General features: G+C 40.7%; 1 protein-coding gene across 1 annotated transcript in view; it reads right to left on the reverse strand.

Annotated features, from left to right (window-relative positions):
* LOC133555926 (synaptic vesicle membrane protein VAT-1 homolog) overlaps positions 1–16,289 on the reverse strand; it is a 130,326-nt gene extending 114,037 nt beyond the window's left edge. The window contains exon 1 of the mRNA XM_061905398.1: positions 15,659–16,289. Within this exon, the coding sequence (XP_061761382.1) occupies positions 15,659–16,072 (414 nt within the window). The 5' untranslated portion in view covers positions 16,073–16,289. The remainder of the gene's footprint in view (positions 1–15,658) is intronic.
* Between the last annotated feature and the right edge of the window lie 10,339 nt (positions 16,290–26,628).

Genomic DNA, 26,628 nt, shown 5'->3' on the forward strand with positions numbered 1-26,628 from the left:
GGGGCCGGGTATATCTGTTTTTTTAGGAACACTAATTAAAAAAACATGCAATAAGGTCTGATTGAATGCTAAAAATGTTAAGCCTTTAAAAAACGAAATGGAATTTTAATTTTTTTTACTGAATGAGACACCCAGAATGTACATGAAAATAAAGAATGTGGGATTTACAATATTAACTATGAACGATAAAACACTGAATATTTAGAGAAACTAGTGTGACTGGGGGCCGGTTATATCTTATTTTTAGGAACACTGATTAAAAAAACATGCAATAAGGTCTGATTGAATGCTAAAAATGTTAAGCCTTTAAAAAACTAAACAGAATTTTTTTTTTTTTTTACTGATCGAGACAGCCAGAATGTACATGAAAATAAAGAATGTGGGATTTACAAAATTAACTATGAACGATAAAACAATATTTAGAGAAACTAGTGTGACTGAGGGTATGTCTGATTTTTAGGAACACTAATAAAAAAAACATGCAATAATGTCTCATTGAATGCTAAAAATGTTATGACAGACCGCCTTAAAAAACTAAATGAAATTGTATTTTTATATTTTTTAAACTGAATGAGACATCTGGAATATACATGAAAATAAAGAATGAGATTTCCAATATTAACTATGAAGGATAAAATACTGAATATTGACAACATATGAACGTCACACACCCTCTCCGTCCACATATTTTACAAACACAACAAAAATGGAACAAACAGAGAAATATGAATGCGAAGGGTAACAAAACAAAAAAAAACTTTCAATCTGATATTGGATATATCACCAAGCTTTAGAACTTTGTTATAAAAGTCTCCTTCCGCGTCTGTCCCTGACACCCGCATTTCAGGCTGGCCGTTCTGGAAACACTCTGTGGAAACGCTCCCCACCCACACTGCTTGGTTCCTCACCTGAGCTCCTTTTACTTAAATTACTGTAGTAACTAATTAGATGATCATAGTAACTAATTAGATGACCCATACATCCATCCATTTTCTACCGCTTATTCCCTTTTGGGGTTGGGGGTGGGGGGCGCTGGCGCCTATCTCAGCTACAATCGGGTGGAAGGCGGGGTACACCCTGGACAAGTCGCCACCTCATCGCAGGGCCAACACAGATGGACAGACAACATTCACACTCACATTCACACACTAGGGCCAATTTAGTGTTGCCAATCAACCTATCCCCAGGTGCATGTCTTTGGAAGTGGGAGGAAGCCGGAGTACCCGGAGGGAACCCACGCATTCACGGGGAGAACATGCAAACTCCACACAGAAAGATCCCGAGCCTGGATTTGAACCCAGGACTGCAGGACCTTCGTATTGTGAGGCAGACGCACTAACCCCTCTTCCACCGTGAAGCCCAATTAGATGACCATAGTAACTAATTAGATGACCATAGTAAGTAGGGGTGTATCGGTACACGGTTCACGGTACGGTTCATTTCGGTACAGTAAGAAAACAACAAAATATACATTTTTGGGTTATTTATTTACCAAATTTGTAAACAATGGCATAACATACATATATATACACACAGGGTCCATTGCCAGGGTTAATGTGGTCAACTTATATAAAATAAAAACTAAATAAGATAAGGCTCAGAATGGTTTCTTAACAAAACCTTTCTACATATAAAGTGCTTTTTATAATTGATTGAAAAATGTATGAGTAGATTGCACAGTACAGTACATATTCCGTACAATTGACCACTAAATGGTAACACCCCAATATGTTGTTCAACTTGTTTAAATCGGGGTCCACATTAATCAACATTAAACTGCCTCAAATTGTTGCTCAGATTAAATAAAATGACAAAACTTCTCTTCTACATATAAAAAAGTGCAACATTAAACAGTTTCAAGTCAACTCAGCCTCAGATTAACTTTTCTTTTCCCCCCCAGCCTGGCTAACTTGGCAGTAAGAGGATATATGGGCTCATTGTTCGTCCACCATAAAAGTGGGTCAAACTCTAGTTTTTAATGCAATAAGGACTAAATTTGCTGCTATAAAAACATTTGTTATTGCTTTAGCCTTGCCTGACTCGCCGAGGAGAGGCTGCTTGAATGCGGTGGTGACGCTTCAAACAGGTTAGCATGTGTTATGAGAGTAGCGTATGTGTGTGTGTGTCCCTTAAATATGTGACAGCATGTGGGGTGAGTGTGTGGGCGAGCGAGGTGAGGGAGCGGTAGGTGAGTGCGGGGAGTGGCTAGTGTTTTGTTGGATTGGCTGTGTACAAGACCTCAATAAAGCCACGATTTGCAACTAATCGCCGGACTCTTCATTTACCCTGGAGTCCGGAGCTGTGGAGACCCAGTGAAGCAGGGGTAGGGAACCTAAGGCTCTAGAGCCAGATGTGGCTCTTTTGATGACTGCATCTGGCTCTCATATAAATATTAGCTGACATTGCTTAACACAGTAAGTAATGAATAATTCCGCTGGCAATCACAATGTCAAAAATAACGTTCAAAATATAAAATATTCTCATGCATTTTAATCCATCCATCAGGTTTCTACCGCACCGGTTCAAGAAGTCGCATTAATGGTAAGAAGTATTTTATTTATTGTTGGTTAGCTTCAGAATAACAATGTTAATAAAAATAATAATATATACTCTCAAAATGTTGGTCTTACTTAAAAATGCACGGATTTAGTTGTATTCAGTCTTAGAAAAAATATTATATGGCTCTCACGGAAATACTTTTTAAAATATTCGGCTTGTATGGCTCTCTCAGCCAAAAAGGTTCCCGACCCCTGCAGTGAAGGGTGTTGCCCCCAGAAAATACATCAGCCCTGGAGGAGTGTCTCCCCTGCGCTCCTCGACTACGGCCTGGGAGTCGGAAGCAGGAAAGGTGCAACACATGTTTGACGTGTTGTCAGAAGCAGCTGCTGAACAATGTCGGCAAACCTCCGTCCTCCATTGTTGTATCGGGCAGCCAAAGTGTTCCCAAATGGGAGATCTTAACAAGGCAGGAGGGTCTTCCAGCTCTGGCTTTTACATGTTGTCCTAGCCCGGTCGCTGCTAGCATGTGTATTCGTTCGGTACACCTCCGAACCGAACCGAAACCCCCGTACCGAAACGGTTCAATACAAATACGCGTACCGTTACACCCCTGACAGTAACTAATTAGAAGACCATAGTAACTAGTAAATCATGCAAAAGCGCAGATTCCAACCATTTAAATACTTTGTATAGTTGAAAACTTGCGGTCATTAGAAAACATGACTGCACATCATAATGGCAGCTACACTTACCATCTTAACGATCTAAAAAAAAATGTTGGGAATGTCCGGCGGGCCAGATTGAAAAGCTTAATGGGCCACATGTGGCCTCCGGGGCTTCATTTGCCCAGGTCTGTTCTATAGCATTGTCACTTGAAGAAAATAAGAGTCGGATACTTTGCGGATGCTCGCATTAAGCAGTGGTAGGCCACCTAAAAACTGGCACCCGGGACACTGCCGGCCATTGATTGGTGAGCAGAGAATGGCCACTTCTGTGTGGCAAATGTGCACGGAATGGGGAGAATGCAAAAGAGGAATTTTGTAGGATCAAAAAAGAAAAGTTGCATCTTGTCCGAAGTCCACCAATCGATTTCTATACTGCCTATCGGGGTGCGGGAAACTAGGGCCTATCACAGAAGGGCAGTGACCTCGAATAGTCTTGGAACCCGAACCGGATATTATTTCGATACCTTTCGGTACTTTTCTAAATAAAGGGGACCACAAAAAAGTCATTATTGGCTTTATTTTAACAAAACATCTTAGGATACATTAAACATATGTTTCTTATTGCAAGTTTGTCCTTCTATAAAAGTGAACAAACTACACAACTTGTCTTTTAGTAGTAAGTAAACAAACAAAGGCTCCTAATTTAGTCTGCTGACATATGCAGTAACATATTGTGTCATTGATCATTCTATTATTTTGTCAACATCATTAAGGACAAGTGGTAGAAAATTAATTATTAATCTACCTGTTAATATCTGCCTACTTTCTCTTTGAACATTTTCTAGTTACACTTCTGGTAAAATGTAGTAATCATTCATTCTTCTGTTGTTTCGATGCTTTACATACGTTTTGGATGATACCACAAGTTTGGGTATCAATGAATCAATCAATGTTTATTCATATAGCCTTTAATCACAAATGTCTCAAAGGGCTGCACATGCCACAACAACATTCTCGGTTCAGATCCCACATAAGTGCAAGGAGAAACTCACAACCCAGTGGGATGTCAATGTGAATGACTATGAGAAACCTTGGAGAGGACCGCAGATGTGGGTGTGGGGAGACCGGATGCAATGGATGTCGAGTGGGTCTAGCATAATACATCAACTACATCTACATCAAATATATGATTTGCCTGAGTGGCTGGACAAGAAAGATTTAATTAATACAAATACAATTTGTATAAATTTTTTTTCAAACGACTAGCGGTAGGAAATGGATAGATTTTTTTTTTTATTGATTAAGGATCGTTACAAATAAGAATCGCGATTAATTAAAAAATATATATATATTTTTTTACACACCTATTTAAAATGTGAAATGTAAAATGTAAAATACTATTAACCGCAACATGTAAGTGTAAAAAAAATAAATAATAATTATTATTTTTATTTTTTTATTTTTATGTATTTATTTATTTTTAATTTATTTAAATTGATTAAGGATCATTACAAATAAAAATCGCGATGAATTCAAAACATTTTTTACACACCTATTTAAAACGTAAAATGTAAAATATTTTTAACCGACTTAAGTGTAAAAAAATTTAAAAAATGTTTTTTCAATTATTATAATTTTTAATTTTTTTTTTATTATTACTTTTTTTAATTGATTAAGGATCATTACAAATAAAAATCACAATTAATTCAAAACATTTTTTTACACACCTATTTAAAACGTGAAATGTAAAATACTATTAACCGCAACATGTAAGTGTAAAAAAAACAAAAAACAATTAAAAATTATAATTTTTTTTATATATTTTTAATTGTTTTTAATTCATTTATTTATTTATTTATTTTAAATTGATTAAGGATCATTACAAATAAAAATCGCGATTAATTCAAAACATTTTTTTTAACACACCTATTTAAAACGTGAAATGTAAAATGTAAAACACTATTAACCGCAACATGTAAGTGTAAAATATATATATATATATATATATATATATATATATATATATGCATATATATATATATAATTATTATTTTTGTATTATTTATTTATTTATTTTTAATTGATTAATGATCATTACAAATAAAAATCGCGATTAATTCAAAACAAGTTTTTTTAACACACCTATTTAAAACGTGAAATGTAAAATACTACCAACTGCAACATGTAAGTGAAAAAAAAATAATAATAAAAAATGTTATTTTTTTCATTATTTATTTATTTTTATTTTTTTATTTGTGTATTTATTTTCTTTATTTTTATTGATTAAGGATCATTACAAAGAAAAATTGTGATTAATTCATTAATTTTTTTTTTACACCTATTTAAAACGTGAAATGTAAAATGTAAAATACTATTAACCGCAACATGTAAGTGTAAACATAAATTAAAAAATTATGATTTTTACATTTCCAGAATGTGCTTCCTTTATTTTTAAACAAAGAAAACAATCTGAAATTGTCTTTATTTTTAAGTTATCGTGCCGTGATTTTACCAGTCCGGCCCACTTGGGAGTACATTTTTCTCCATGTGGCCCCCCCCCATCTAAAATGAGTTTGACACCCCTGACGTAAACCATTAGCAACTCATACTAGTGTACTTTATGCCGAGGTTACAAGTCCTGCTGCCGGCCTGCTAAACTCATCTAAAAGTGGACTACACAGCAAAAAAAAAAAAGAACACCACTCGGCCAGATGTACAAGGACGAGAGGCGTTGGATTAAAATTCCTTTTACTTTGCCGACGCTGATAAACGCTGCACTCTCTTCACTCCTGGTTTGTGGTTTCCTCGCTGGCACAAACCCTGCCTCCGCATGACTTAATCATCCTCACATTTGCAGGACGAAAAAAAAAGAAAATACATATCCTGTTGATTGCGCTGTAGAGGCGAGTCATCCAGGATGACCTAAGAAGGAGTTTTTTTGTTTTTTGGGGGGAACAGTGTGACAGTGAGTAAGCATGAAAGCAAGAGGAGGAGGAGGAGGAGGAAGACCTCCCCTTATGACACCACGCATCAGCACTTTTTATTCTCCTTTTTTTTTCTTTTTCCAAGTATCGGTCGGATCTGCGCCATATGTTCTCAATTACCTCTGGCTTGCATTGTCGTTCTGGTATTTCCTCCATCGCTCACACTATCGTTATCCTCCCTCTTTCGTCCTCAAGTCCCCCGGCCTTGTCGCTCATATGCCTACGCGGTGTCCTAAAAAGTACATGTCCTCCGTGAAGATGAAGCAAAATGGCGCATACGAGTAGGGCGTGGTCTGCATTGTTGCATCATGTGACACAGTATCTTTAGGACCCAAGAAGCGTGACTTTTACACCATAGGGCAGGGGTACCCAACCTTTTTGTTTTTGCACCACGGACCAGTTAAATGTAGGCATTATTTTTCAGGGACTAAATAAATGGCACGACAGGCCTCTTTGGCAGCTCTCGTAGAGGAAGTATTCAACCAGGGCGGGAGGTCCGAAGTGCGGCCCGTTGCACTTTTCTAAAAATACTATTAAAAAAAAACCTACAAAGTGGAAAATGGGTTATACAAACCCCGTTTCCATATGAGTTGGGAAATTGTGTTAAATGTAAATATAAACGGAATACAATGATTTGCAAATCATTTTTAACCCATATTCAGTTGAATAGGCTACAAAGACAACATATTTGATGTTCAAACTGATAAACATTTTTTTTGTGTGCAAATAATCATTAACTTTAGAATTTGATGCCAGCAACACGTGACAAAGAAGTTGGGAAAGGTGGCAATAAATACTCATCAAACACTTATTTGGAACATCGAACAGGTGAGTGCCATGATTGGGTTTAAAAACAGTTTCCCCAAAAAAAGCTCAGTCTTTCACAAGAAAGGATGGGGCGAGGTACACCCCTTTGTCCACAACTGCGTGAGCAAATAGTCAAACAGTTTAAGAACAACATTTCTCAAAGTGCAATTGCAAGAAATTTAGGGATTTTATTATTTACGGCCCATAATATCATCAAAAGGTTCAGAGAATCTGGAGAAATCACTCCACGTAAGCGGCATGGCCGGAAACCAACATTGAATGACCGTGACCTCCGATCCCTCAGACGGCACTGTATCAAAAACCGACATCAATCTCTAAACGATATCACCACATGGGCTCAGGAACACTTCAGAAGACCACTGTCAGTAAATACAGTTTGTCGCTACATCTGTATGTGCAAGTTAAAGCTCTACTATACAAAGTGATAGCCATTTATCAACAACATCTAGAAACGCAGCCGGCTTCTCTGAGCCCAAGATCATCTAAGATAGACTGATGCAAAGTGGAAAAGTTTTCTGTGGTCTGACGAGTCCACATTTCAACTTGTTTTTGGAAATATTCGACATCGTGTCATCTGGACCAAAGGGGAAGCGAACCATCCAGACCGTTGTCGACGCAAAGCTCAAAAGCCAGCATCTGTGATGGTATGGGGGTGCATTAGTGCCCAAGGCATGGGTAACTTACACATCTGTGAAGGCACCATTAATGCTGAAAGTCGCATACAGGTTTTGGAACCATCTAAGCACCGTCTTTTTTTATGGACGCCCCTGCTTATTTCAGCAAGACAATGCCAAGCCACATTCAGCACGTGTTCCAACAGCGTGGCTTCGTAAAAAAAAGATTGCGGGTCCTTTCCTGGCCAACCTGCAGTCCAGACCTGTCTCCCATGGAAAATGTGTGGCGCATTATGAAGCGTAAAGTACAACAGCGGAGACTGTTGAACGACTGAAGCTCTACATAAAACAAGAATGGGAAAGAATTCCACTTTCAAAGCTTCAACAATTAGTTTCCTCAGTTCCCAAACGTTTATTGAGTGTTGTTAAAAGAAAAGGTGATGTAACACAGTGGTGAACATGCCCTTTCCCAACTACTTTGGCACGTGCTGCAGCCATGAAATTCTAAGTTAATTATTATTTGCAAAAAAAAAAAAAGTTTATGAGTTTGAACATCAAATATCTTGTCTTTGTAGTGCATTTAACTGAATATGGGTTGAATAGGATTTGCAAATCATTGTATTCTGTTTATATTTACATCTAACGCAATTTCCCGACTCATATGGAAATGGGGTTTGTACATATATATATATATATATATATATATATATATATATATATATATATATATATATATATATATGTATATATATATATATATATATATATACATATACATGCCAACCTTGGAGGTCTCAAGTTTGGCAAGTATGGTTTATATACGAGTGAGAATGCATAAGAAAAAATAAAACGTGCATTCTTGTTAATGAAATGCTAAATTCCTCAAAAAGTGCAGTTCCCCTTTAAGCAACTTTGACGCCGCTCATGTGTGTGGCCTTTTCGCATAAAGCTGTTGTGTTCGACCGCATCCTGCCCTCGGGAGAAATCCGACGTTACGGCCTTTCGAACATGCGGTCGGTGTTGTGAAAAGTTCCTATCTCCACCTAAAAAAAAAAAAAAATCAAAGCTGGCCAGCGCTCGCCACAAAGACAGAAGCGCCAATCACTTTTCCTTTCGGGGGTCAGCAACATTTTTTTGCTCCGGCGGGCCCTGCCAAAAGATCTCGGATCTCCATCCATTAGTTAGATTGCCTCTTTAATTCTCTAAAGCCCCGATGGGGCGATGACAGGCGCGTGTGTTGACCTTTAAATCCAATCTACATGGCTGACAATGTGGAAAGAAGCTATTAGGTGGGTTCCAAACTCAAAAGGTTGCGACCCTCCGCCATGTCACTAATCATAATCTAATTTGGAGCCCAAACATCGGTTGGGATTAGCCCACACCAGTAGATTCCTCTTCACCTAGAACGTCACCGGGGGGGAAATGGACACGGTGTTAACGAGACACGGTGATGTTGCTGATGGAAGTAAACGGGCCTTAAAAGACGAGCGGCGTGAGTCATGGATGGTTTGCCGCTCGCATGTTTACCGCCGATGATGCCATGGAGCCGAGAGATTTAAATGACTCACCGCGCTTTCAACCGATAGTAACACCTGTCAGAGCTGCAGGTTTGAATATAAAATCCATTCATCCATCCTTTTCCGCTTATCTGAGGTCGGGTCTCGGGGGCAGCAGCCTAAGCAGGGAAGCCCAGACTTTCCTCTCCCCAGCCACTTCGTCCAGCTCTTCCCGGGGGATCCCGAGGCGTTCCCAGGCCAGCCGGGAGACATAGTCTTCCCAAAATCAAGTCATCTAATGCATTTAGCACAATGCTAACCATACAGTAATGCAAAGATTATCTGCTGTTTTGAAGGACCCACTGCCAAAAAAAACAATAGACTAAATTCCTCCCGGTCAGAGATGCCCAAATGTGTTTCCACTGAGGGCCATGGACTGACAAATCAAAGGACACAGGATTTTTTCCGCGAGAACGAGAAAATGGGATTAAAGTAGACATTTTGGGGGAAAACTGGAGAGCCCAAGCCGAACTAAAATGCTAATAGTTAGCTCACTAACCAGATAGCGTCAAGTAACAAAATATATATTTTTTAAAGGCTAGCATGCCATCAATGGCATGCTTAGAAAGAGTGAAATACCAAAATAAGTGACACTGAGGCGTATACCTGTTAAACTAGCTAGAAAATATAGCATGCTCATGTTAGCATGCTAAAATGCTAACTGTATGGTGCGTCAAGAGCCAAAATATATTACTCTGAGGTGTGCGCCAGAAACAAATTGTTTCAAATGCTACCATGCTAATGTTAGCGTGCATCGAGTACAATATGACTGATGTGTTAACCTAAAAAAAAAAAATTGCGTGCTAGCTTTTTTTCAAGCTATTTTATTGAGGTTTATTGTAGCACTCGATGCATGCTAACATTATTATGGTAGCATTTTAAACCATATTTTTCAGGTACACACCTCAGAGTAATATATTATTGGTACTTGACACGTGTTACAGTTAGCACTTTAGCATGCTAACATAATTAGCGTTCTAGCTTTTTTTTTTTTAGCAAATGTACACCTCAGTTTCATATATTGGGGTATTCCACTATTGCTAATTAAACTGTAAGCATGCTATTGTTAGCATGCTGGCGTGGTACTGTTAGCGTGCTACCTTTTTTTTAAAGCTAACAGTACTACGCCAGCATGCTAACAATAGCATATGACTGTGTAAAGCTAACAGTGCTAGCTTTTTTTTTTTAAGCTAACAGTACTACGCCAGCATGCTAACAATAGCATATGACTGTGTAAACCTAAAAAAATGGCGTAAAAAAAAAGCTACTACATTATTTTTTTTAGGTTTACACCTCAGTCATATTGTAGTACTGGATACATGCTAACATTAGCATGGTAGCATTTGAAACAATTTTTTCCAGGTACACACCTCAGAGTGATTTATTGTTGGAACTTGACACGTTACAGTAAGCATTTTAGCATGCTAACATAATTAGCGTTCCAGCTTTTTTTTTTTTAGCAAATGTACACCTCATTGTCATATTGTGGTATTCCACTATTTCTAGATAAACTTTAAGGATGCTATTGTTAGCATGCTGGCATAGTACTGTTAGCATGCTAACTTTTTTAAAAGCTAACAGTACTACGCCAGCATGCAAACAATAGCATATGACTGTGTAAACCTAAAAAAATAGCGTAAAAAAAAGCTACCACGCTAATTTTTGAGGTTTACATCTCAGTCATATTGTAGTACTCGGTGCTAATTAAAATGTAAGCATGCTATTGTTAGCTTTAAAAAAAGCTAGCAAGCTAACAGTACTACGCCAGCATGCTAACAATAGCATATGACTGTGTAAACCTAAAAAAATAGCGTAAAAAAAAAGCTAGCACGCAAATTTTTTAGGTTTACACCTCCGTCATATTGTAGTACTCGATGCATGCTAACATTAGCATGGTAGCATTTGAAACAATTTTTTTCAGGTGCACAACTCAGAGTGATATATTATTGGTATTTGACACGTTACAGTTAGCATTTTAGCATGCTAACATAATTAGCAGTCCAGCTTTTTTTTTTTTTAGCAAATGTACACCTCAGTGTCATATCGTTGTATTCCACTATTTCTAAATAAACTTTAAGCATGCTATTGTTAGCATGCTGGCGTAGTACTGTTAGCATGCTAACTTTTTTTAAAAGCTAACAGTACTATGTCAAAATGCTAACAATAGCATATGACCTCAAAAAATAGCGTAAAAAAATCTACCTAGTACTCGATTTATGCTAACATTAGCATGGTAGCATTTGAAACAATTTTTTTTCAGGTACACACCTCAGAGTGATATATTATTGGTACTTGACACATGTTACAGTTAACATTTTAGCATGCTAACATAATTAGCGTTCTACCTTTTTTTTTTTTTTAGCAAATGTACATCTTAGTGTCATATTTTGGTATTCCACTATTTCTAATTAAACTGTAAGCATGCTATTGCTAGCATGCTGGCATAGTACTCTTTGCGTGCCAGCTTTGTTTTTAAGTAAATTAAAAACAAAACACAAAACAATCCTAGTTACCTGAGATAATAAGTATGTCATTATTTTTGACTTAGTAAATATTGACTAACTAGGACAAAATAATGACTAAGTCAAATTAATGACTTACTGTAAATAAGCGTTTGAAAAACAGTTAAAAGTGGGGCCACATGCTGACATATGCCCAACTCATCATGCTTAATTTACAGAACAAAAATAAATAAATAAATACATTAAAAAAAAAATTTAAGACTTTAGTTTAGGCAGTGGCTCTTTGTTGTTAAGACGGCCGCCTTAACAACACTCGACACAAAACATCTACAAAGCTCACCTTTGTGCACTCACGCACAGCATAAATTGTTTGGTGGACAAAATGAGACAAAGGGGTGGCATAAAACGCGTCTTTCCGTGGCAGCGACGGAGAAAGTTGTACATGTAAAAAAAACTGTTGAGTTACAGTCCGCACAACGGTGAGTTCAAGAGCCGCTGAAATTTGTCGGACAAAACGACGCTCGCCATATATACGTTTGTGAAGCATAAACACAAACGTATTAAACAGTTGTCTTTCTAACAAATGGGAAGGTTTATGTCGTATTTCTCCTCCTACAGAAACCATATGCAACAAAAACCATATATTTCACCCCATTTTTTTCCCCCATTTCCATACATTTTTGAAAAAGCTCCATGGAGCTGCCATGCTGAAACTCCGTTATAGTGTAAGGCCAACACATAGCGAACATGCTACTTTCAAAGCCTATAGTTTAGACTGACCATACGTCCTCTTTTCCACGGACATGTCCTCTTTTGCGAGACTGTCCGGGTTGTCCGGGTGGAGTTTCTTAAATGCCTCAAATGTCCGGCGTTTTGTGTCAAGGTTGCGTGTATTTTCGACGTACGTACAAAGTTAAGAAGGGTTAAAAACAAAAAAAACTGTGATGTGTGCGCACGCAGCAACATTCTTGAGGGAGGGGCAGAGACCGAGAGAGCGAGGGAATGAATTGATTGTCAATCAAAGCATACTTGGTCAACAGCCATACAGGTCACACTGAGGGTGGCCGTATAAACAACTTTAACACTGTTACAAATATGCGCCACACAGTGAACCTGTCAGGCTTGCCACTGACAGTTTGTTTGTGTTTTAGTTTTTCCTCCGTGTGTTCTTAGTATTCCCTGTCCTTAGTTTCTGTCAGCACTCTTATTTTGGTTCAGCTTCCTGTTTGTCTCTCTGTGTGCTGTTTTCCCTCAGCTGCGGCTGATTGGCACCTGGCCACACCTGTTGTCAATCAGCCCGCTCCTATTTGTACCTGCTTTGTCTTGAGTCAGTTGCTGGATTATTGTCGTTGCCACATGTCGCTCTTGTCGTTGCTATCTTGTCGTGTCGTTTTATTGCAGCGTAGCGGTAAGCTATATTTGTGTGTTTGTAGCTTGTTGTCTTTTGTTCCCTGCTTCCGTTTTGTTTTCACTCTACAAGTAAGAACTTCTGTTTTCCTGTTTGCTACCCGCTAGCTTCCACGCTAGGCCCCTTTTTGTTTCCTGCTAGCTTCCATGCTAAAGACCCTTAGTTTGTTATCCGCCCACGTGCGCGCTTTTTGTTTGTACCCTTTGTTTGGTTTTGTTCTAGTATTTTATATTAAAACCATGTTTTCTCACTCAATGCCTGCCTCCATCTCTGCACCTTGGGGTTCGACACAAACAAACTGACAGAACCCACACCAAACAAAAATGAGAAACACATTTCGGAAGAACATCTGCACCGTAACACAACAGAACAAATACCCAGAACCTCTTGCAACACTGACTCTTGCGGGAATGTATAGTGTAGCGTCCCGGATGAGTTAGTGCTGCAAGGGAACCTGGGTTTTGGTTCTTTTGTGTTTATGTTGTGTTACCGTGCGGATGTTCTCCCGAAATGTGTTTATAATCGTTTTTTGGTGTGATTTCAGACTGCGGCGCATATTTGTAACAGTGTTGAAGTTGTTCATACGGCCACCCTCAGTGTGACCTATATGGCTGTTGAACAAATATGCCTTGATCAACAAACAAATTCACTATCTCACTCTCTCTACCCCTCTCTCGCTAATTTTGCTGTGTCCGCACACCTTTGGGACGGCATGGCGAAGTTACTGAGGGTTACTGGTTCAATCCCCAATTTCTACCATCCTAATCACGTCCGTTGTGTCCTTGGGGAAGACATTTCACCCTTGCTCCTGATGGGCCCTGGTTAGCGCCTTGCATGGCAGCTCCCGCCATCATTGTGTGAATGAATGGGTGAATGCGGAAATACTGCCAAAGCGCTTTGGGCTCTTTAAAAAGGGGTAGAAAAGCGCTATACAAGTACAACCATTTACCATTTTCACAACTGGAGATAGGTTGATTGGCAACACTAAATTGTCCCTAGTGTGTGAATGTGAGTTTGAATGTTGTCTGTCTATCTGTGTTGGCCCTGCGATGAGGTGGCAACTTGTCCAGGGTGTAACCCGCCTTCCGCCCGATTTTATCTGAGATAGGCACCAGCGCCCTCCGCAACCCCAAAAGGGAATAAGCGGTAGAAAAATGGATTTTATTTTCTTCAACCCATTCTTATCCCTGTACTTACATTCAAAACACACGCAACCCTGACTCAAAACGTCGGACATTTGAGGCATTTAAGAAACTCCGCCCGGACAAGCCTGTAAAAGAGGACATGAAACTCCGCCCGGACAGCCCAGACAAGCCTGTAAATGAGGACATGTCCGGGGTAAAGAGGACGTATGGTCATGCTACATTTAAAGCCATGTTAGATTTTAGGGAAGCATTTCGAAACAAATAAACAGCTAAACACAGTTAACTGAGGGAGTATATGTTCGGATTATGTTTTAGTCGGGTTTAAACCAAAACCCTACACACTTTTTGTCAAGATTGCCATGGAATCGTCAAGGCTGTTTATGTGTAGGGCGTGACCAGCAAATAGCAATAAAGATACAATTATGAAAAGATGGATGGATGGTTAACTTACTGTCAATCATGACGTCCACTGTGCATTATTGTGGCTCATTATGTATGATGGATGCGGTCAAGTGGGTGAGCCACACCCTGTTCTGTTCTCCACCGCATTGTTCATTACTAGAAAAAAAAAATCCCCTCAAAAATAATGGAACCATTTTTTTTTTTTTTTTTTTTTTTTTTTTGTCATGTCACCACCCACACTTTCTTGACCGCGGGAATTAAACGGGAATTGGAATGACAACTTTGCTATATTAATAGCCACAATTGGGGGTTGTGGAAATAAAAACATGTTATTTTGTTCGTTTTAAGTGAGGTATAAATGCACAAAGCAAGGGCGAAATTCTGCCTGCACCTCGCCCATCTTTTTACTGCCCCTCCTTCTAACTCTCCTGGCAACAAAAGGCGCCGGTGTCAAGTCAGCCATCTTGACATGTACCGTTTCCGCCATAAAGCCTACAAAATAAAACCCCAACTTGGATTCTGCGAGCTCATTCGACGCCATGCTGGGATGAAACGACATGTCTTTAAACCACATGCTATAATCTTCGACCCCCCCCCCCCTCCCATACACCTCCCATTTTAGTTTGACACCGTTGACACAATTTCGAGCGGGTGCTCATGCCCACTTCCGGTTTTACCCCGCAGCTCTTTCTAGCCTTGACGCACGTCAGTAATGCCTAACAATAAGCGAAACAAAATTATTTAAATGAAAGATTTGATCAACTTTTTTTTTTTTTTGTGGGGGGGGGGGTTGCGCCATAACGCAAAAAAAAAAAAAAAAGATGGTGGAGTGGATTAGACGCTTTTTTTCCCCAAAAAAATATAATATATGTATTATAAAATAAATAGCAATAATTTTCCATTTGAGGACTATAATGTGTGATTTTTTTAATTTTTTTTTTTTTTTTGAGAAATAGCAATGCATGAAAGTGGTGCACCGAGCAGCCTGACACGCCCATGTCTTTCTCCAGCAGCATTATATATATATTTATTTTTTATTTTTTAATAAACTCTTTAAAATGCCAACAGGTGTGCAATGAATGCGCTCCTACTTACTTTTCTGTCCGTCACCTCCTCACCGACAGCCTCCACCACTCCGGAGCACTCCATGCCGGGGCTGACCGGCGGGGACGGCAGCCGGTCGTAGAGCCCCTGGCGGGCCATCAGGTCGGCGAAGTTGAGCCCGCAGACCTTCACTCGAACCTGGATCTCCCCGGCCTTGAGGGCGGGCTTGCCCTTCTTCACTTGCAGCTTGACTTTGTCGTAGCCGCCGTAGCCGGTGAGCACCAGAGCGCGGTACGTGAACGCATCTTCCTCCGGGACCTTCTCCGTGGTCTCCGCCGCCGCTGTTGCTGCCGCCTCGCCGGCGGGCGCTGGCTCCGGCTCGGTCTTGGGCTCCTCTGTGGGCTTGGAGTCCTGTTTCTGGTCCACGGCGTTCTGCTGCTGGGCAGGTGCGTCTTCTCCAGACATGTTTGCAAAAATACTAAAAGGGTGACTTTTCTACACAAAAAAAAAAAGATTTTTTTTTTTTCTTTGGCTTAAAGAGTGATTTTGCAACAACAACAAAAAACAGGACTTGTTCTTGCAAGCGCTTAAACCCCGACAAAGTGTGCTGAGTGGCGGGTAGTGTGCTGTCAACGCCGGGCTGTGACAGTGAGAGTGAGTGGGACGAGACTCGAGCTGGCTGCAAAACGCGGAGAGATGTGGAATAAATCCACGGACTCCTCGCTGCGTGATTGGGTGGCTGCTCTGCCAATAATACGGAATCTGTGCGCTATTGTAAGCGAGCGCATGTTTGCAAATATGCCACTTAGCTCCTTTATCGAGATGCACATATTGCACATTTCTGCCATTGCAAGGATTGCTGCTCTTTTGATTGACCCAAGTGTGACATTTTTGGGCCAATTGCATTCACTTAAAGGCCTACTTATTTAAACGGGGTTAGCAGGTCCATTCTAAGTGTCATACTTGATCATTTCGCGATATTGCCATATTTTCGCTGAAATGATTTAGTAGAGAACATCGACGATAAAGTTCGCAACTTTTGGTCGCTAATAAAATAGCCTTGCCTGTACCGGGAAGTAGCAGACGATGTGCGCGTGACGTCACGGGTTGTGGAGCTCCTTACATCCGCACATTGTTTACAATCATGGCCACCAGCAGCTAGAGCGATTCGGACCGAGAAAGCGACAATTTCCCCATTAATTTGAGCGAGGATGAAAGATTAGTGGATGAGGAAAGTGAGAGTGAAGGACTAGAAGAAAAAAAGACGAGGGCAGTGGGAGCGATTCAGATATTACTACACACATTTACGAGGATAATTCTAGAAAAACCCTTATAAAATAAATAAATGTGAATTATATTTTATGTAGCGCTTTTCTCCAGTGACTCAAAGCGCTTTACATACTGAAACCCAATATCTAAGTTACATTCAAACCAGTGTGGGTGGGACTGGGAGCAGGTGGGTAAAGTGCCTTGCCCAAGGACACAACGGCAGTGACTAGGATGGCGGAAGCGGGAATCGAACCTGCTATTCAAGTTGCTGGCACGGCCACTCTACCAACCGAGCTATGCCGCCCGTAAATAAATGGGTTGTACTTGTATAGCGCTTTTCTACCTTCAAGGTACTCAAAGCGCTTTGACACTACTTCCACATTTACCCATTCACACACACATTCACGCACTGATGGAGGGAGCTGCCATGCAAGGCGCTAACCAGCACCCATCAGGAGCAAGGGTGAAGTGTCTTTCTCAGGACACAACGGACGTGACGAGGATGGTACTAGGTGGGGATTGAACCAGGGACCCTCGGGTTGCGCACGGCCACTCTACCACTGCGCCACGCCGTCCCTTATATCTGAACCAGGGACCCTCGGGTTGCGCATGACCACTTTTCCCACTGCGCCACGCTGTCCCTTATATCTGAACCAGGGACCCTCGGGTTGCGCATGACCACTCTCCCACTGCGCCACGCCGTCCCTTATATCTAAACCAGGGACCCTCGGGTTGCGCACGGCCACTCTACCACTGCGCCACGCCGCCCTTTATATCTGCTTATTGTGTTACTAGTGTTTTAGTGAGATTATATGGTCGTCCCTGAAAGTCAGAGGGGTGTGGTCACGGGTGTGGTGACCGCCAGTGTCTTCGATGGAAGCCACGTTTCTCGACGAGGCAAGGCAGCCGGGCTGAGATTTTTTTCTTCCCCCTCCTCCACGGTGTAAGCATCCAACGATCGGTCGGGGGGCAGTTGGAGGAGGCAAGAGAGTCCGCAGGTGCAGGTGGCACGACACAAGCTCTCCTCTCATAACTACGGTAAGAGCCGACTTAATACCACCATTTTCTCACCGAAGCCTGCCGGCTGACATGTGGTAGGGAACCATGTTCGCTTGACCGCTCTGTTCCATAGTAAAGCTTCACCTTCGGGAATGTAAACAAGGAAACACCGGCTGTGTTTGTGTTGCTAAAGGCAGCCGAAATACACCGCTCCCCACCTACATCTTTCTTCTTTGACGTCTCCATTATTAATTGAACAAATTGCAAAAGATTCAGCAACATAGATGTCCAGAATACTGTGTAATTATGTGATTAAAGCAGACGACTTATAGCTGTGATCGGTGCTGGATCAAAACGTCCGCTACAATCTGTGACGTCAGGCGCACACGTCATCATACCGACGTTTTCAACAGGATACTTTGCGCGAAATGTAAACTTGTAATTTAGTACACTAAAAAGGCCGTATTGGCATGTGTTGCACATTTGCCTATTATCCACAGTCCCCATGTATGTGGTCAAAAGTTTACATACACTTGTAAAGAACATAATGTTTTTTGGATATTATTTAACCAAAAAGTTGAGTTATGAGAACTTAATGTTTGGTTATTCCCAACCAAACTTTTGGGTCGAATTATTTAACCCAAAAGTTAAGTTACGCTAACTCAATGTTGGTTGAGTCATAACCCAACTATTGGGTTGAATTAATTTAAAGGCCTACTGATAGTTTATATATCAATGATGAAATATTAACATGGCAACACATGCCAATACGGCCTTTTTAGTTTACTAAATTGCAATTTTAAATTTCGCGCGAAGTATCCTGTTGAAAACATTGCGGTATGATGACGCGTGTGCGTGACATCACGGATTTGTTCAAGCCCCGATCCCAGCTATAAGTCGTCTGCTTTAATCGCATAATTACACAGTATTCTGGGCATCTGTGTTGCTGAATCTTTTGCAATTTGTTCTATTAATAATGGAGACGTCAAAGAAGAAAGATGTAGGTAAGCCTTTAGCAACACAAACACAGCCGGTGTTTCGTTGTTTCCTTGTTTACATTCCAAAAGATGACGGTGAAGCTTTACTATGGAACAGAGCGGTCAAGTGAAGATGGTTCCCTACCACATGTCAACCGGCAGGTTTCGGTGAGAAAAGTGTGGTAATAAGTCGGCTCTTACCGTAGACATGAGCAAAGAGCTTGCGTTGTTCCTCGTGCACCTGTCAAAGAGGTTAGCTGCGGACTCTCTTCAATCCAATCCAATCCACTTAATTTATATAGTACATTTAAACAACAAGAATGTTTCCAAAGTGCTGCACAGCCATGTTAAAAACAATATTAAAAAATATATATATATTATGCTCCACAAATGACTGAATAAAAACAAAAAATAAATAAATATAAAACCAATATAAAAACCAATATAAAAATAAATATGATTAAAAACAATTTTAAAGGGTAAAATAAATTAAAACAGTAAAATAGAAATCAAAGTGTATAAAAAACTCTTGCCTCCTCCAACCGGCCGCCCCCGAACGTGGGATGCTTCCACCGTGGAGGAGGGGGAAAGAAAAAAAAATCTCAGCCTGGCCCCAACGGCTGCCTTTGCTTCGCCACGTCGAGACACGTGGCTTCCCTCAGAGACACTGACGGTCACCACACCCGTGGCCACACCCCTCCGACTATCAGGTACGACCATATAATCTCACTAAAACACTAGTAACACAATAAGCAGATAAGGGATTTTCCAGAATTATCCTAGTAAATGGGTCTAATAACATCTGAATCGCTCCCACTGCCCTCGTCTTTTTTTTTCTTGTAGTCCTTCACTCTCACTTTCCTCATCCACGAATCTTTCATCCTCGCTCAAATTAATGGAGAAATCGGCGCTTTCTCGGTCCGAATCGCTCTCGCTGCTGGTGGCCATGATTGTAAACAATGTGAGGATGTGAGGAGCTCCACAACCCGTGACATCACGCTCACATCGTCTGCTACTTCCGGTACATGCAAGGCTTTTTTTATTAGCGACCAAAAGTTGTGAACTTTATCGTCGATGTTCTCTACTAAATTTTTTCAGCAAAAATATGGCAATATTGCGTAATGATCAAGTATGACACATAGAATGGACCTGCTATCCCCGTTTAAATAAGAAAATCTCATTTCAGTAGGCCTTTATTGTTGGGTTATTCCCAACCAAACTATTGGGTCGAATTATTTAACCCAAAAGTTGAGTTATGCTTACCACAATGTTGGGTTATTCCAAACCCAACTATAGGGTTGCGCAATTTAGCACTCCTTGACCCAATAGATGGTTAAAAATTATAAATGTTACTGCTCGTTTGTTCTACTCCTTCCCAACCACTAATCCAAATTATTTTTATTCCATTAAAATATACCCAAAAGCAAGCTATGAGTATTGTTTTTTTCTTACAAGAATTGCCATATATAGTCATAGTTGTCACGGCGTTTTACTGCGGGGATTGTTCTCCCAGGATGCAGACGGACCTCCGGAGGCAAAGTGCAGGTAAGGAAATTATTTATAGGCCATAAATCATGCGGGATAGAAACAAATGAGCAACAGCGTGCCGATAGCACGGGAAGCTAACGGAATAGCTAACAAGAAAAGCTTAGCATGTTAACAGGCAAACAAAAAGGCAAAGCTTAGCTCAGGAATCAAATTAGTAGCCGTCGTAACTGTTGGGTGGAAGCAAATAAGAAAGCCAGACAATGTGTGGAAAAAAAGCAGGGAATAATTAACTCTCTGATCATACTTGCCAACCTAGAGACCTCCGATTTCGGGAGTTGGGGGGGCGTGGGGTTGGGCGAGAGGCGTGGTTGGGGGCGGGGTGTTGTTGGGGCTATGGTTAAGAGGGGAGGAGTATATTTACAGCTATCTATCCATCCATTTTTTACCGCTTATTCCCTTTGGGGTGTCGGGAGGCACTGGTGCCTATCTTGGCTACAATCGGGCGGAAGGCGGTGTACACCCTGGACAAGTCGCTACTTCATCGCAGTATGTGTAGAAATCTTTATTTATAATTGAATCGCTTGTTTATTTTTCAACAAGTTTTTAGTTAATTTTATACCTTTTTTTCCAAATAGCTCAAGAAAGACCACTACATATGAGCAATATTTTGCACTGTTATACAATTTAATAAATCAGAAACTGATGACATAGTCCTGTATTTTATTTCTTTATCTTTTTTTTTTCAACCAAAAATGCTTTGCTCTGATTAGGGGGTACTTGAATTAAAAACATGTTCACAGGGGGTACATCTCTGAAAAAAGGTTGAGAACCACTGCTCTAAAAAACGTAGATTTATTGTCACATATGCATGCACAGTAGATGGCAGTATTGTCCTGTTTAAGAGTGTCACAACATTGCTGTTTACGGCAGAAGAACTGCTTTACGGTAGACGAAAACTTGACTGCTGTTGTTGTGTGTTGTTGCCGCGCTGGGAGGACGTTAATGAGACTGCCTAATAATAAATCCACATAAGAAACCAAGAACTGGCCCTCGATCATTTACAGCTATCCATCCATCCATTTTCTACCGCTTATTCCATTTGGGGTGGCGGGGGGCGCTGGTGCCTATCTCAGCTACAATCGGGCGGAAGGCGGTGTACACCCTGGACAAGTCGCCACCTCATCGCAGTATGTGTAGAAATCTTTATTTATAATTGAATCGCTTGTTTATTTTTCAACAAGTTTTTAGTTCTTTTTATATCTTTTTTCCAAATAGTTCAAGAAAGACCACTACAAATGAGCAATATTTTGCACTGTTATACAATTAAATACATCAGAAACTGATGACATAGTGCTGTACTTTATTTCTTTATCTTTTTTTTTCAACCAAAAATGCTCTGCACTGATTTTGTTAAAAAATGTATACATTTCTTTTTAGCCACAACTATTTTTGCGTTGGCAAATCTTATTTTTGGTTCCAAACCTTTAATTATTACAAGTCTTATTGTTTAAAAAAATGTTTGTGTGTGGTTGCGAATGGTTTCTTTGGTTTTCCCAATTTATTTTTTGGTTATGAATCTTATATACGGTTACAAATATTTTTTTTGTTGGAAAGTTGTTTTTTGGTCAAAAATATTTATTTTAGTTTGAATTTTTGTTTTTGTTGCGATTTTGTTATGGTTTACAGTAGGGAGTTGACGGCCCAGACACCAGGGGGAAGTAATGTTCATTAATTTATTATATATATATATATATATATATATATATATATATATATATATATATATATCCCTTCCATCCATTTACTACCGCTTATTCCCTTTTGGGGTCGCGGGGGGTGCTGGCGCCTATCTCAGCTACAATCGGACGGAAGGCGGGGTACGCCCTGGACAAGTCGCTACCTTATCGCAGGGCCAACACAGATAGACAACATTCACACTCACATTCACACATTAGGGCCAATTTAGTGTTGCCAATCAACCTATCCCCAGGTGCATCTCTTTGGAGGTGGGAGGAAGCCGGAGTACCCGGAGAGAACCCACGCATTCACGGGGAGAACCTGGATTTGAACCCAAGACTGCAGGAACCTCGTATTTCGTACTGTGAGGCAGACGCACTAACCCCTCTGCAACCGTGAAACCCTATATATATATATATATATATATATATATATATATATATATATATACATATACATATATATATACATACATACACATATATATACATACATATATATATATAAACATACTAATATATATATATACATACATATATATATATATGTATATATATAAACATATATACATATACATATATATATATATATGTATATATATATATATATATATATATATATATATATATATATATATATATATATATATATATATATATATATATATATATATATATATATATATATATATGTAGGTGTGGGAAAAAAAAATCACAAGACTACTTCATCTCTACAGATCTGTTTCATGAGGGGTTCCCTCAATCATCAGGAGATTTTAATGGAAGCATTCACATACAATGGTTTATATAGAGCACAGAGTGGGTGGGTACAAGCAGGCGTAGGGTGTGGTGATTGGCTCATGTGTTACCTAGGAGGTGTTTCCTTCTGTGGCGGCATGTTGAAATGATTTCACTGCGCTTGTTGAGGGATGATAGCTCTGGATGATATATAATAAACAGTTTCTCTTTTAAACATAGGTTGCATCTTTTATTACCACTGTTGTAAGGTGTGCTGGATGCAAGAATTTGCCATGTTATTGAATATTCAACATTATTGTCTTTGAGGTTCCAAATGTGTTTGCTGAGTTCTGTAGAATTCTGCAAAGTCTGGTTTCTAAAGGAGGCGTTGTGATTATTCCATCTTGTTTTGAACGCTCCTTCGGTTAATCCTACGTACGTGTCGGATGTGTTAATGTCCTTGCATATTACCTTTGCTTGGTAAACGACTGATGTCTGTAAGCACCTTCCGTTGAGAGGGCAATCAGGTTTCTTGCGACAGTTACAGTCATTATTGGTTTCAGAGTCGTTTAGTCTGGGGGTAGGCAGTCCTTTTGCAATTGCTTTGTTGTGGTTTGAAATGATTTGTTGCATGTTGTTCATACAGCTGTAGCTCAATTTAATGTTGTTCTTGTTGAATATTTTTCTTAGGGTGAAATCATTTCAACATGCCGCCACAGAAGGAAACACCTCCTAGGTAACACATGAGCCAATCACCACACCCTACGCCTGCTTGTACCCACCCACTCTGTGCTCTATATAAACCATTGTATGTGAATGCTTCCATTAAAATCTCCTGATGATTGAGGGAACCCCTCATGAAACAGATCTGTAGAGATGAAGTAGTCTTGTGATTTTTTTTTTCCCACACCTACATATTGCGCTCTACCACGGTATCGAGCACTATTCTCTGGATAATCCAATCAAGAAATATATATATATATATATATATATATATATATATATATATATATATATATATATATATATATATACACAATACTAACTAATAAACTAAACTAAGGAAATGGAGTGCCAAAACCCAAGTGTGTGTGTGTGTGTGTGTGTGTGTATGAGGCTGTGTGTGTAGTTAGCTGAAGTGTGTGTTACCAAGTGTCGAAAGCGAATGTACGAGGCAGTCCGTGGGGCAGGCAGGTGTTCCAGGGCAGGAGAGGAGTGACAAGGTCCGTGTGCGGGCGAGGGTCAAGGATCAAGGAAGACAATCCACAGGGAAATGGGGGAGAAAAGTTGGAAAAGTCTGCAAAAGTCCCTAAAATGTTCAAAATAACTACCCAGGTTCAAGTCCTGCAAGTCCCGCCGTCGGCCGCCCAAAATGTCCAAAACGCCCCCAGCAAAGTACCATGCGAAGTGGGGGAGAAAAGTTGGAAAGGTCGGCAAAAATCCCCAAACTGTTCAAAATACCTACCAACGTTCGAGTCCCACAAGTCTCGCCGCCGGCCGCGCAAGTCCCAGGATGCCCAAAATGTCCAAAACGCACCCAGCAAAGTACCATGGGAAGTGGGGGAGAAAAGTTAGAAAATTCGGCAAAAGTCCCCCAAATGTTCAAAATACCTACCCAGGTTCCAGTCCCATAAATCCAGACGCCGGCCGCGCAAGTCCCAGGGTGCCCAAAATGTCCAAAACGCACCCAGCAAAGTACCATCGGAAGTGGGGGAGAATAGTTGGAAAAGTCGGCTAAAGTCTCCAAAATGTTCAAAATACCTACCCAGGTTCGAGTCCCACAAGTCCCGCCGCCGGCCGCGCAAGTCCCAGGATGCCCGAAATGTCCAAAACGCACCCAGCAAAGTACCATGGGAATTGGGGGAGAAAAGTAGGAAAAGTCGGCAAAAATCCCCAAAATGTTCAAAATACCTATCCAGGTTCCAGTCCCACAGGTCCCGCCAACGGCCGGGATGCCCAAAATGTCCAAAACGCACCCAGCGAAGTCAATTGGGAAGTGGGGGACAATAGTTGGAGAAGTCGGCAAAAGTCCCCAAAATGTTCAAAATACCTAACCAGGTTCGAGTCCCATAAATCCAGCCGCCGGCCGCGCAAGTCCCAGGGTGCCCAAAATGTCCAAAATGCACCCAGCAAAGTATCATCGGAAGTGGGGGAGAATGGTTGGAAAAGTTGGCAAAAGTCCCCAAAATGTTCAAAATACCTACCCAGGTTCGAGTCCCACAAGTCCCGCCGCCGGCCGCGCAAGTCTTGGGATACCCAAAACGCACCCAGCAAAGTCCCACAGGAAGTGGGGGACAAAAGTGAGAAAAGTCGGCAAAAGTCCCCAAAATTTTCTAAATACCTACCCAAGTTCGAGTCCCACAAGTCCCGCCGCTGGCCGCGCAAGTCCCACCAACGGCCGGGATGGCCAAAATGTCCAAAACCGACCTAGCGAAGTTAATCAGGAAGTGGGGGAGAATAGTTGGTAAAGTTGGCAAAAGTCCCCAAAATGTTCAAAATACCCACCCAGGTTCCAGTCCCATAAGTCCATCTGCCGGCCGCGCAAGTCCCAGTATGCCCAAAAGGTCCAAAACGCACCCAGCAAAGTACCATGGGAAGTGGGGGAGAAAAGTTGGAAAGGTCGGCAAAAATCCCCAAAATGTTCAAAATACCTACCAACGTTCGAGTCCCACAAGTCTCGCCACCGGCCGCGCAAGTCCCAGGGTGCCCAAAATGTCCAAAATGCACCCAGCAAAGTATCATCGGAAGTGGGAGAGAATAGTTGGAAAAGTCTGCAAAAGTCCCCAAAATGTTCAAAATACCTACCCAGGTTCGAGTCCCACAAGTCCCGCCAACGGCCGGGATGCCCAAAATGTCCAAAACGCACCCAGCGAAGTCAATCTGGAAGTGGGGGAGAATAGTTGGAGAAGTCGGCAAAAGTCCCCATAATGTTCAAAATACCTACCCAGGTTCGAGTCCCACAAGTCCCGCCGCCGGCCGGGATGCCCAAAATGTACAAAACGCCCCTAGCAAGTCCCACGGAAAGTGGGTAAGAAAAGTGATAACAATTTGACAAAAGTCCCCAAAATGTTCAAAATATCTACCAAAGTTCGAGCCCCACAAGTCCCGCATGGAAGTTGCCTGCATTCAACAAAGTTGCGAGGACTAGTTCCATTTTCGTTGCCTGGCATGATCGTAACATCGCAAAATCCTGCAGGGTCGGATTTATGTAAAAAAAAAAAAAAAAAATAGTGTCTTCCTTACCAATATTGTACGACACTTCATTTCCGATACCGATATTTCCAACCAGAAGGAGACACTTGGAAACAATGTCGTAATGTGGATTTACTGAGCTGGCAAACCTGTTGCTCGTTGGAGCAGGTGAAGGTCACATGACCGGACATACCACGCGTTATCATTTGAGGCAAGATCCAGGCAATTATCAAATATGTGATCCGATATCTCATTTGTATGCCAGTACGGTCAATTTAGTCGGTTGATATCAATATCAGGCATCCTGCAATACGTTATATATTTATGTTTGCCAAGTAGCATGTCACCAAAATATTAGGAACAGTTCCCAGTATGATGCAACCAACATCCGCAAACTTTTAAATGAGTATTTCTAACCCACGGCTCTAAATCTTTAGCCCCGCACTAGAGGCTCCCTGGATCTTTTTCGAAGATGTGTAAAAAAGATTAAAAAAAACTTTTTTTTTTTTGTTTTAATATATTTCCTGGGGGAGAACAAACATGATACAAACCTTCCTAATTGTTAGAAATCCCACTGTTTTTTATACATGCTTCACTCAGAGTATTTGGCAAGCACCGTTTT

This window comes from Nerophis ophidion, linkage group LG07, assembly GCF_033978795.1.
Source record: "Nerophis ophidion isolate RoL-2023_Sa linkage group LG07, RoL_Noph_v1.0, whole genome shotgun sequence".
NCBI lineage: Eukaryota > Metazoa > Chordata > Actinopteri > Syngnathiformes > Syngnathidae > Nerophis > Nerophis ophidion.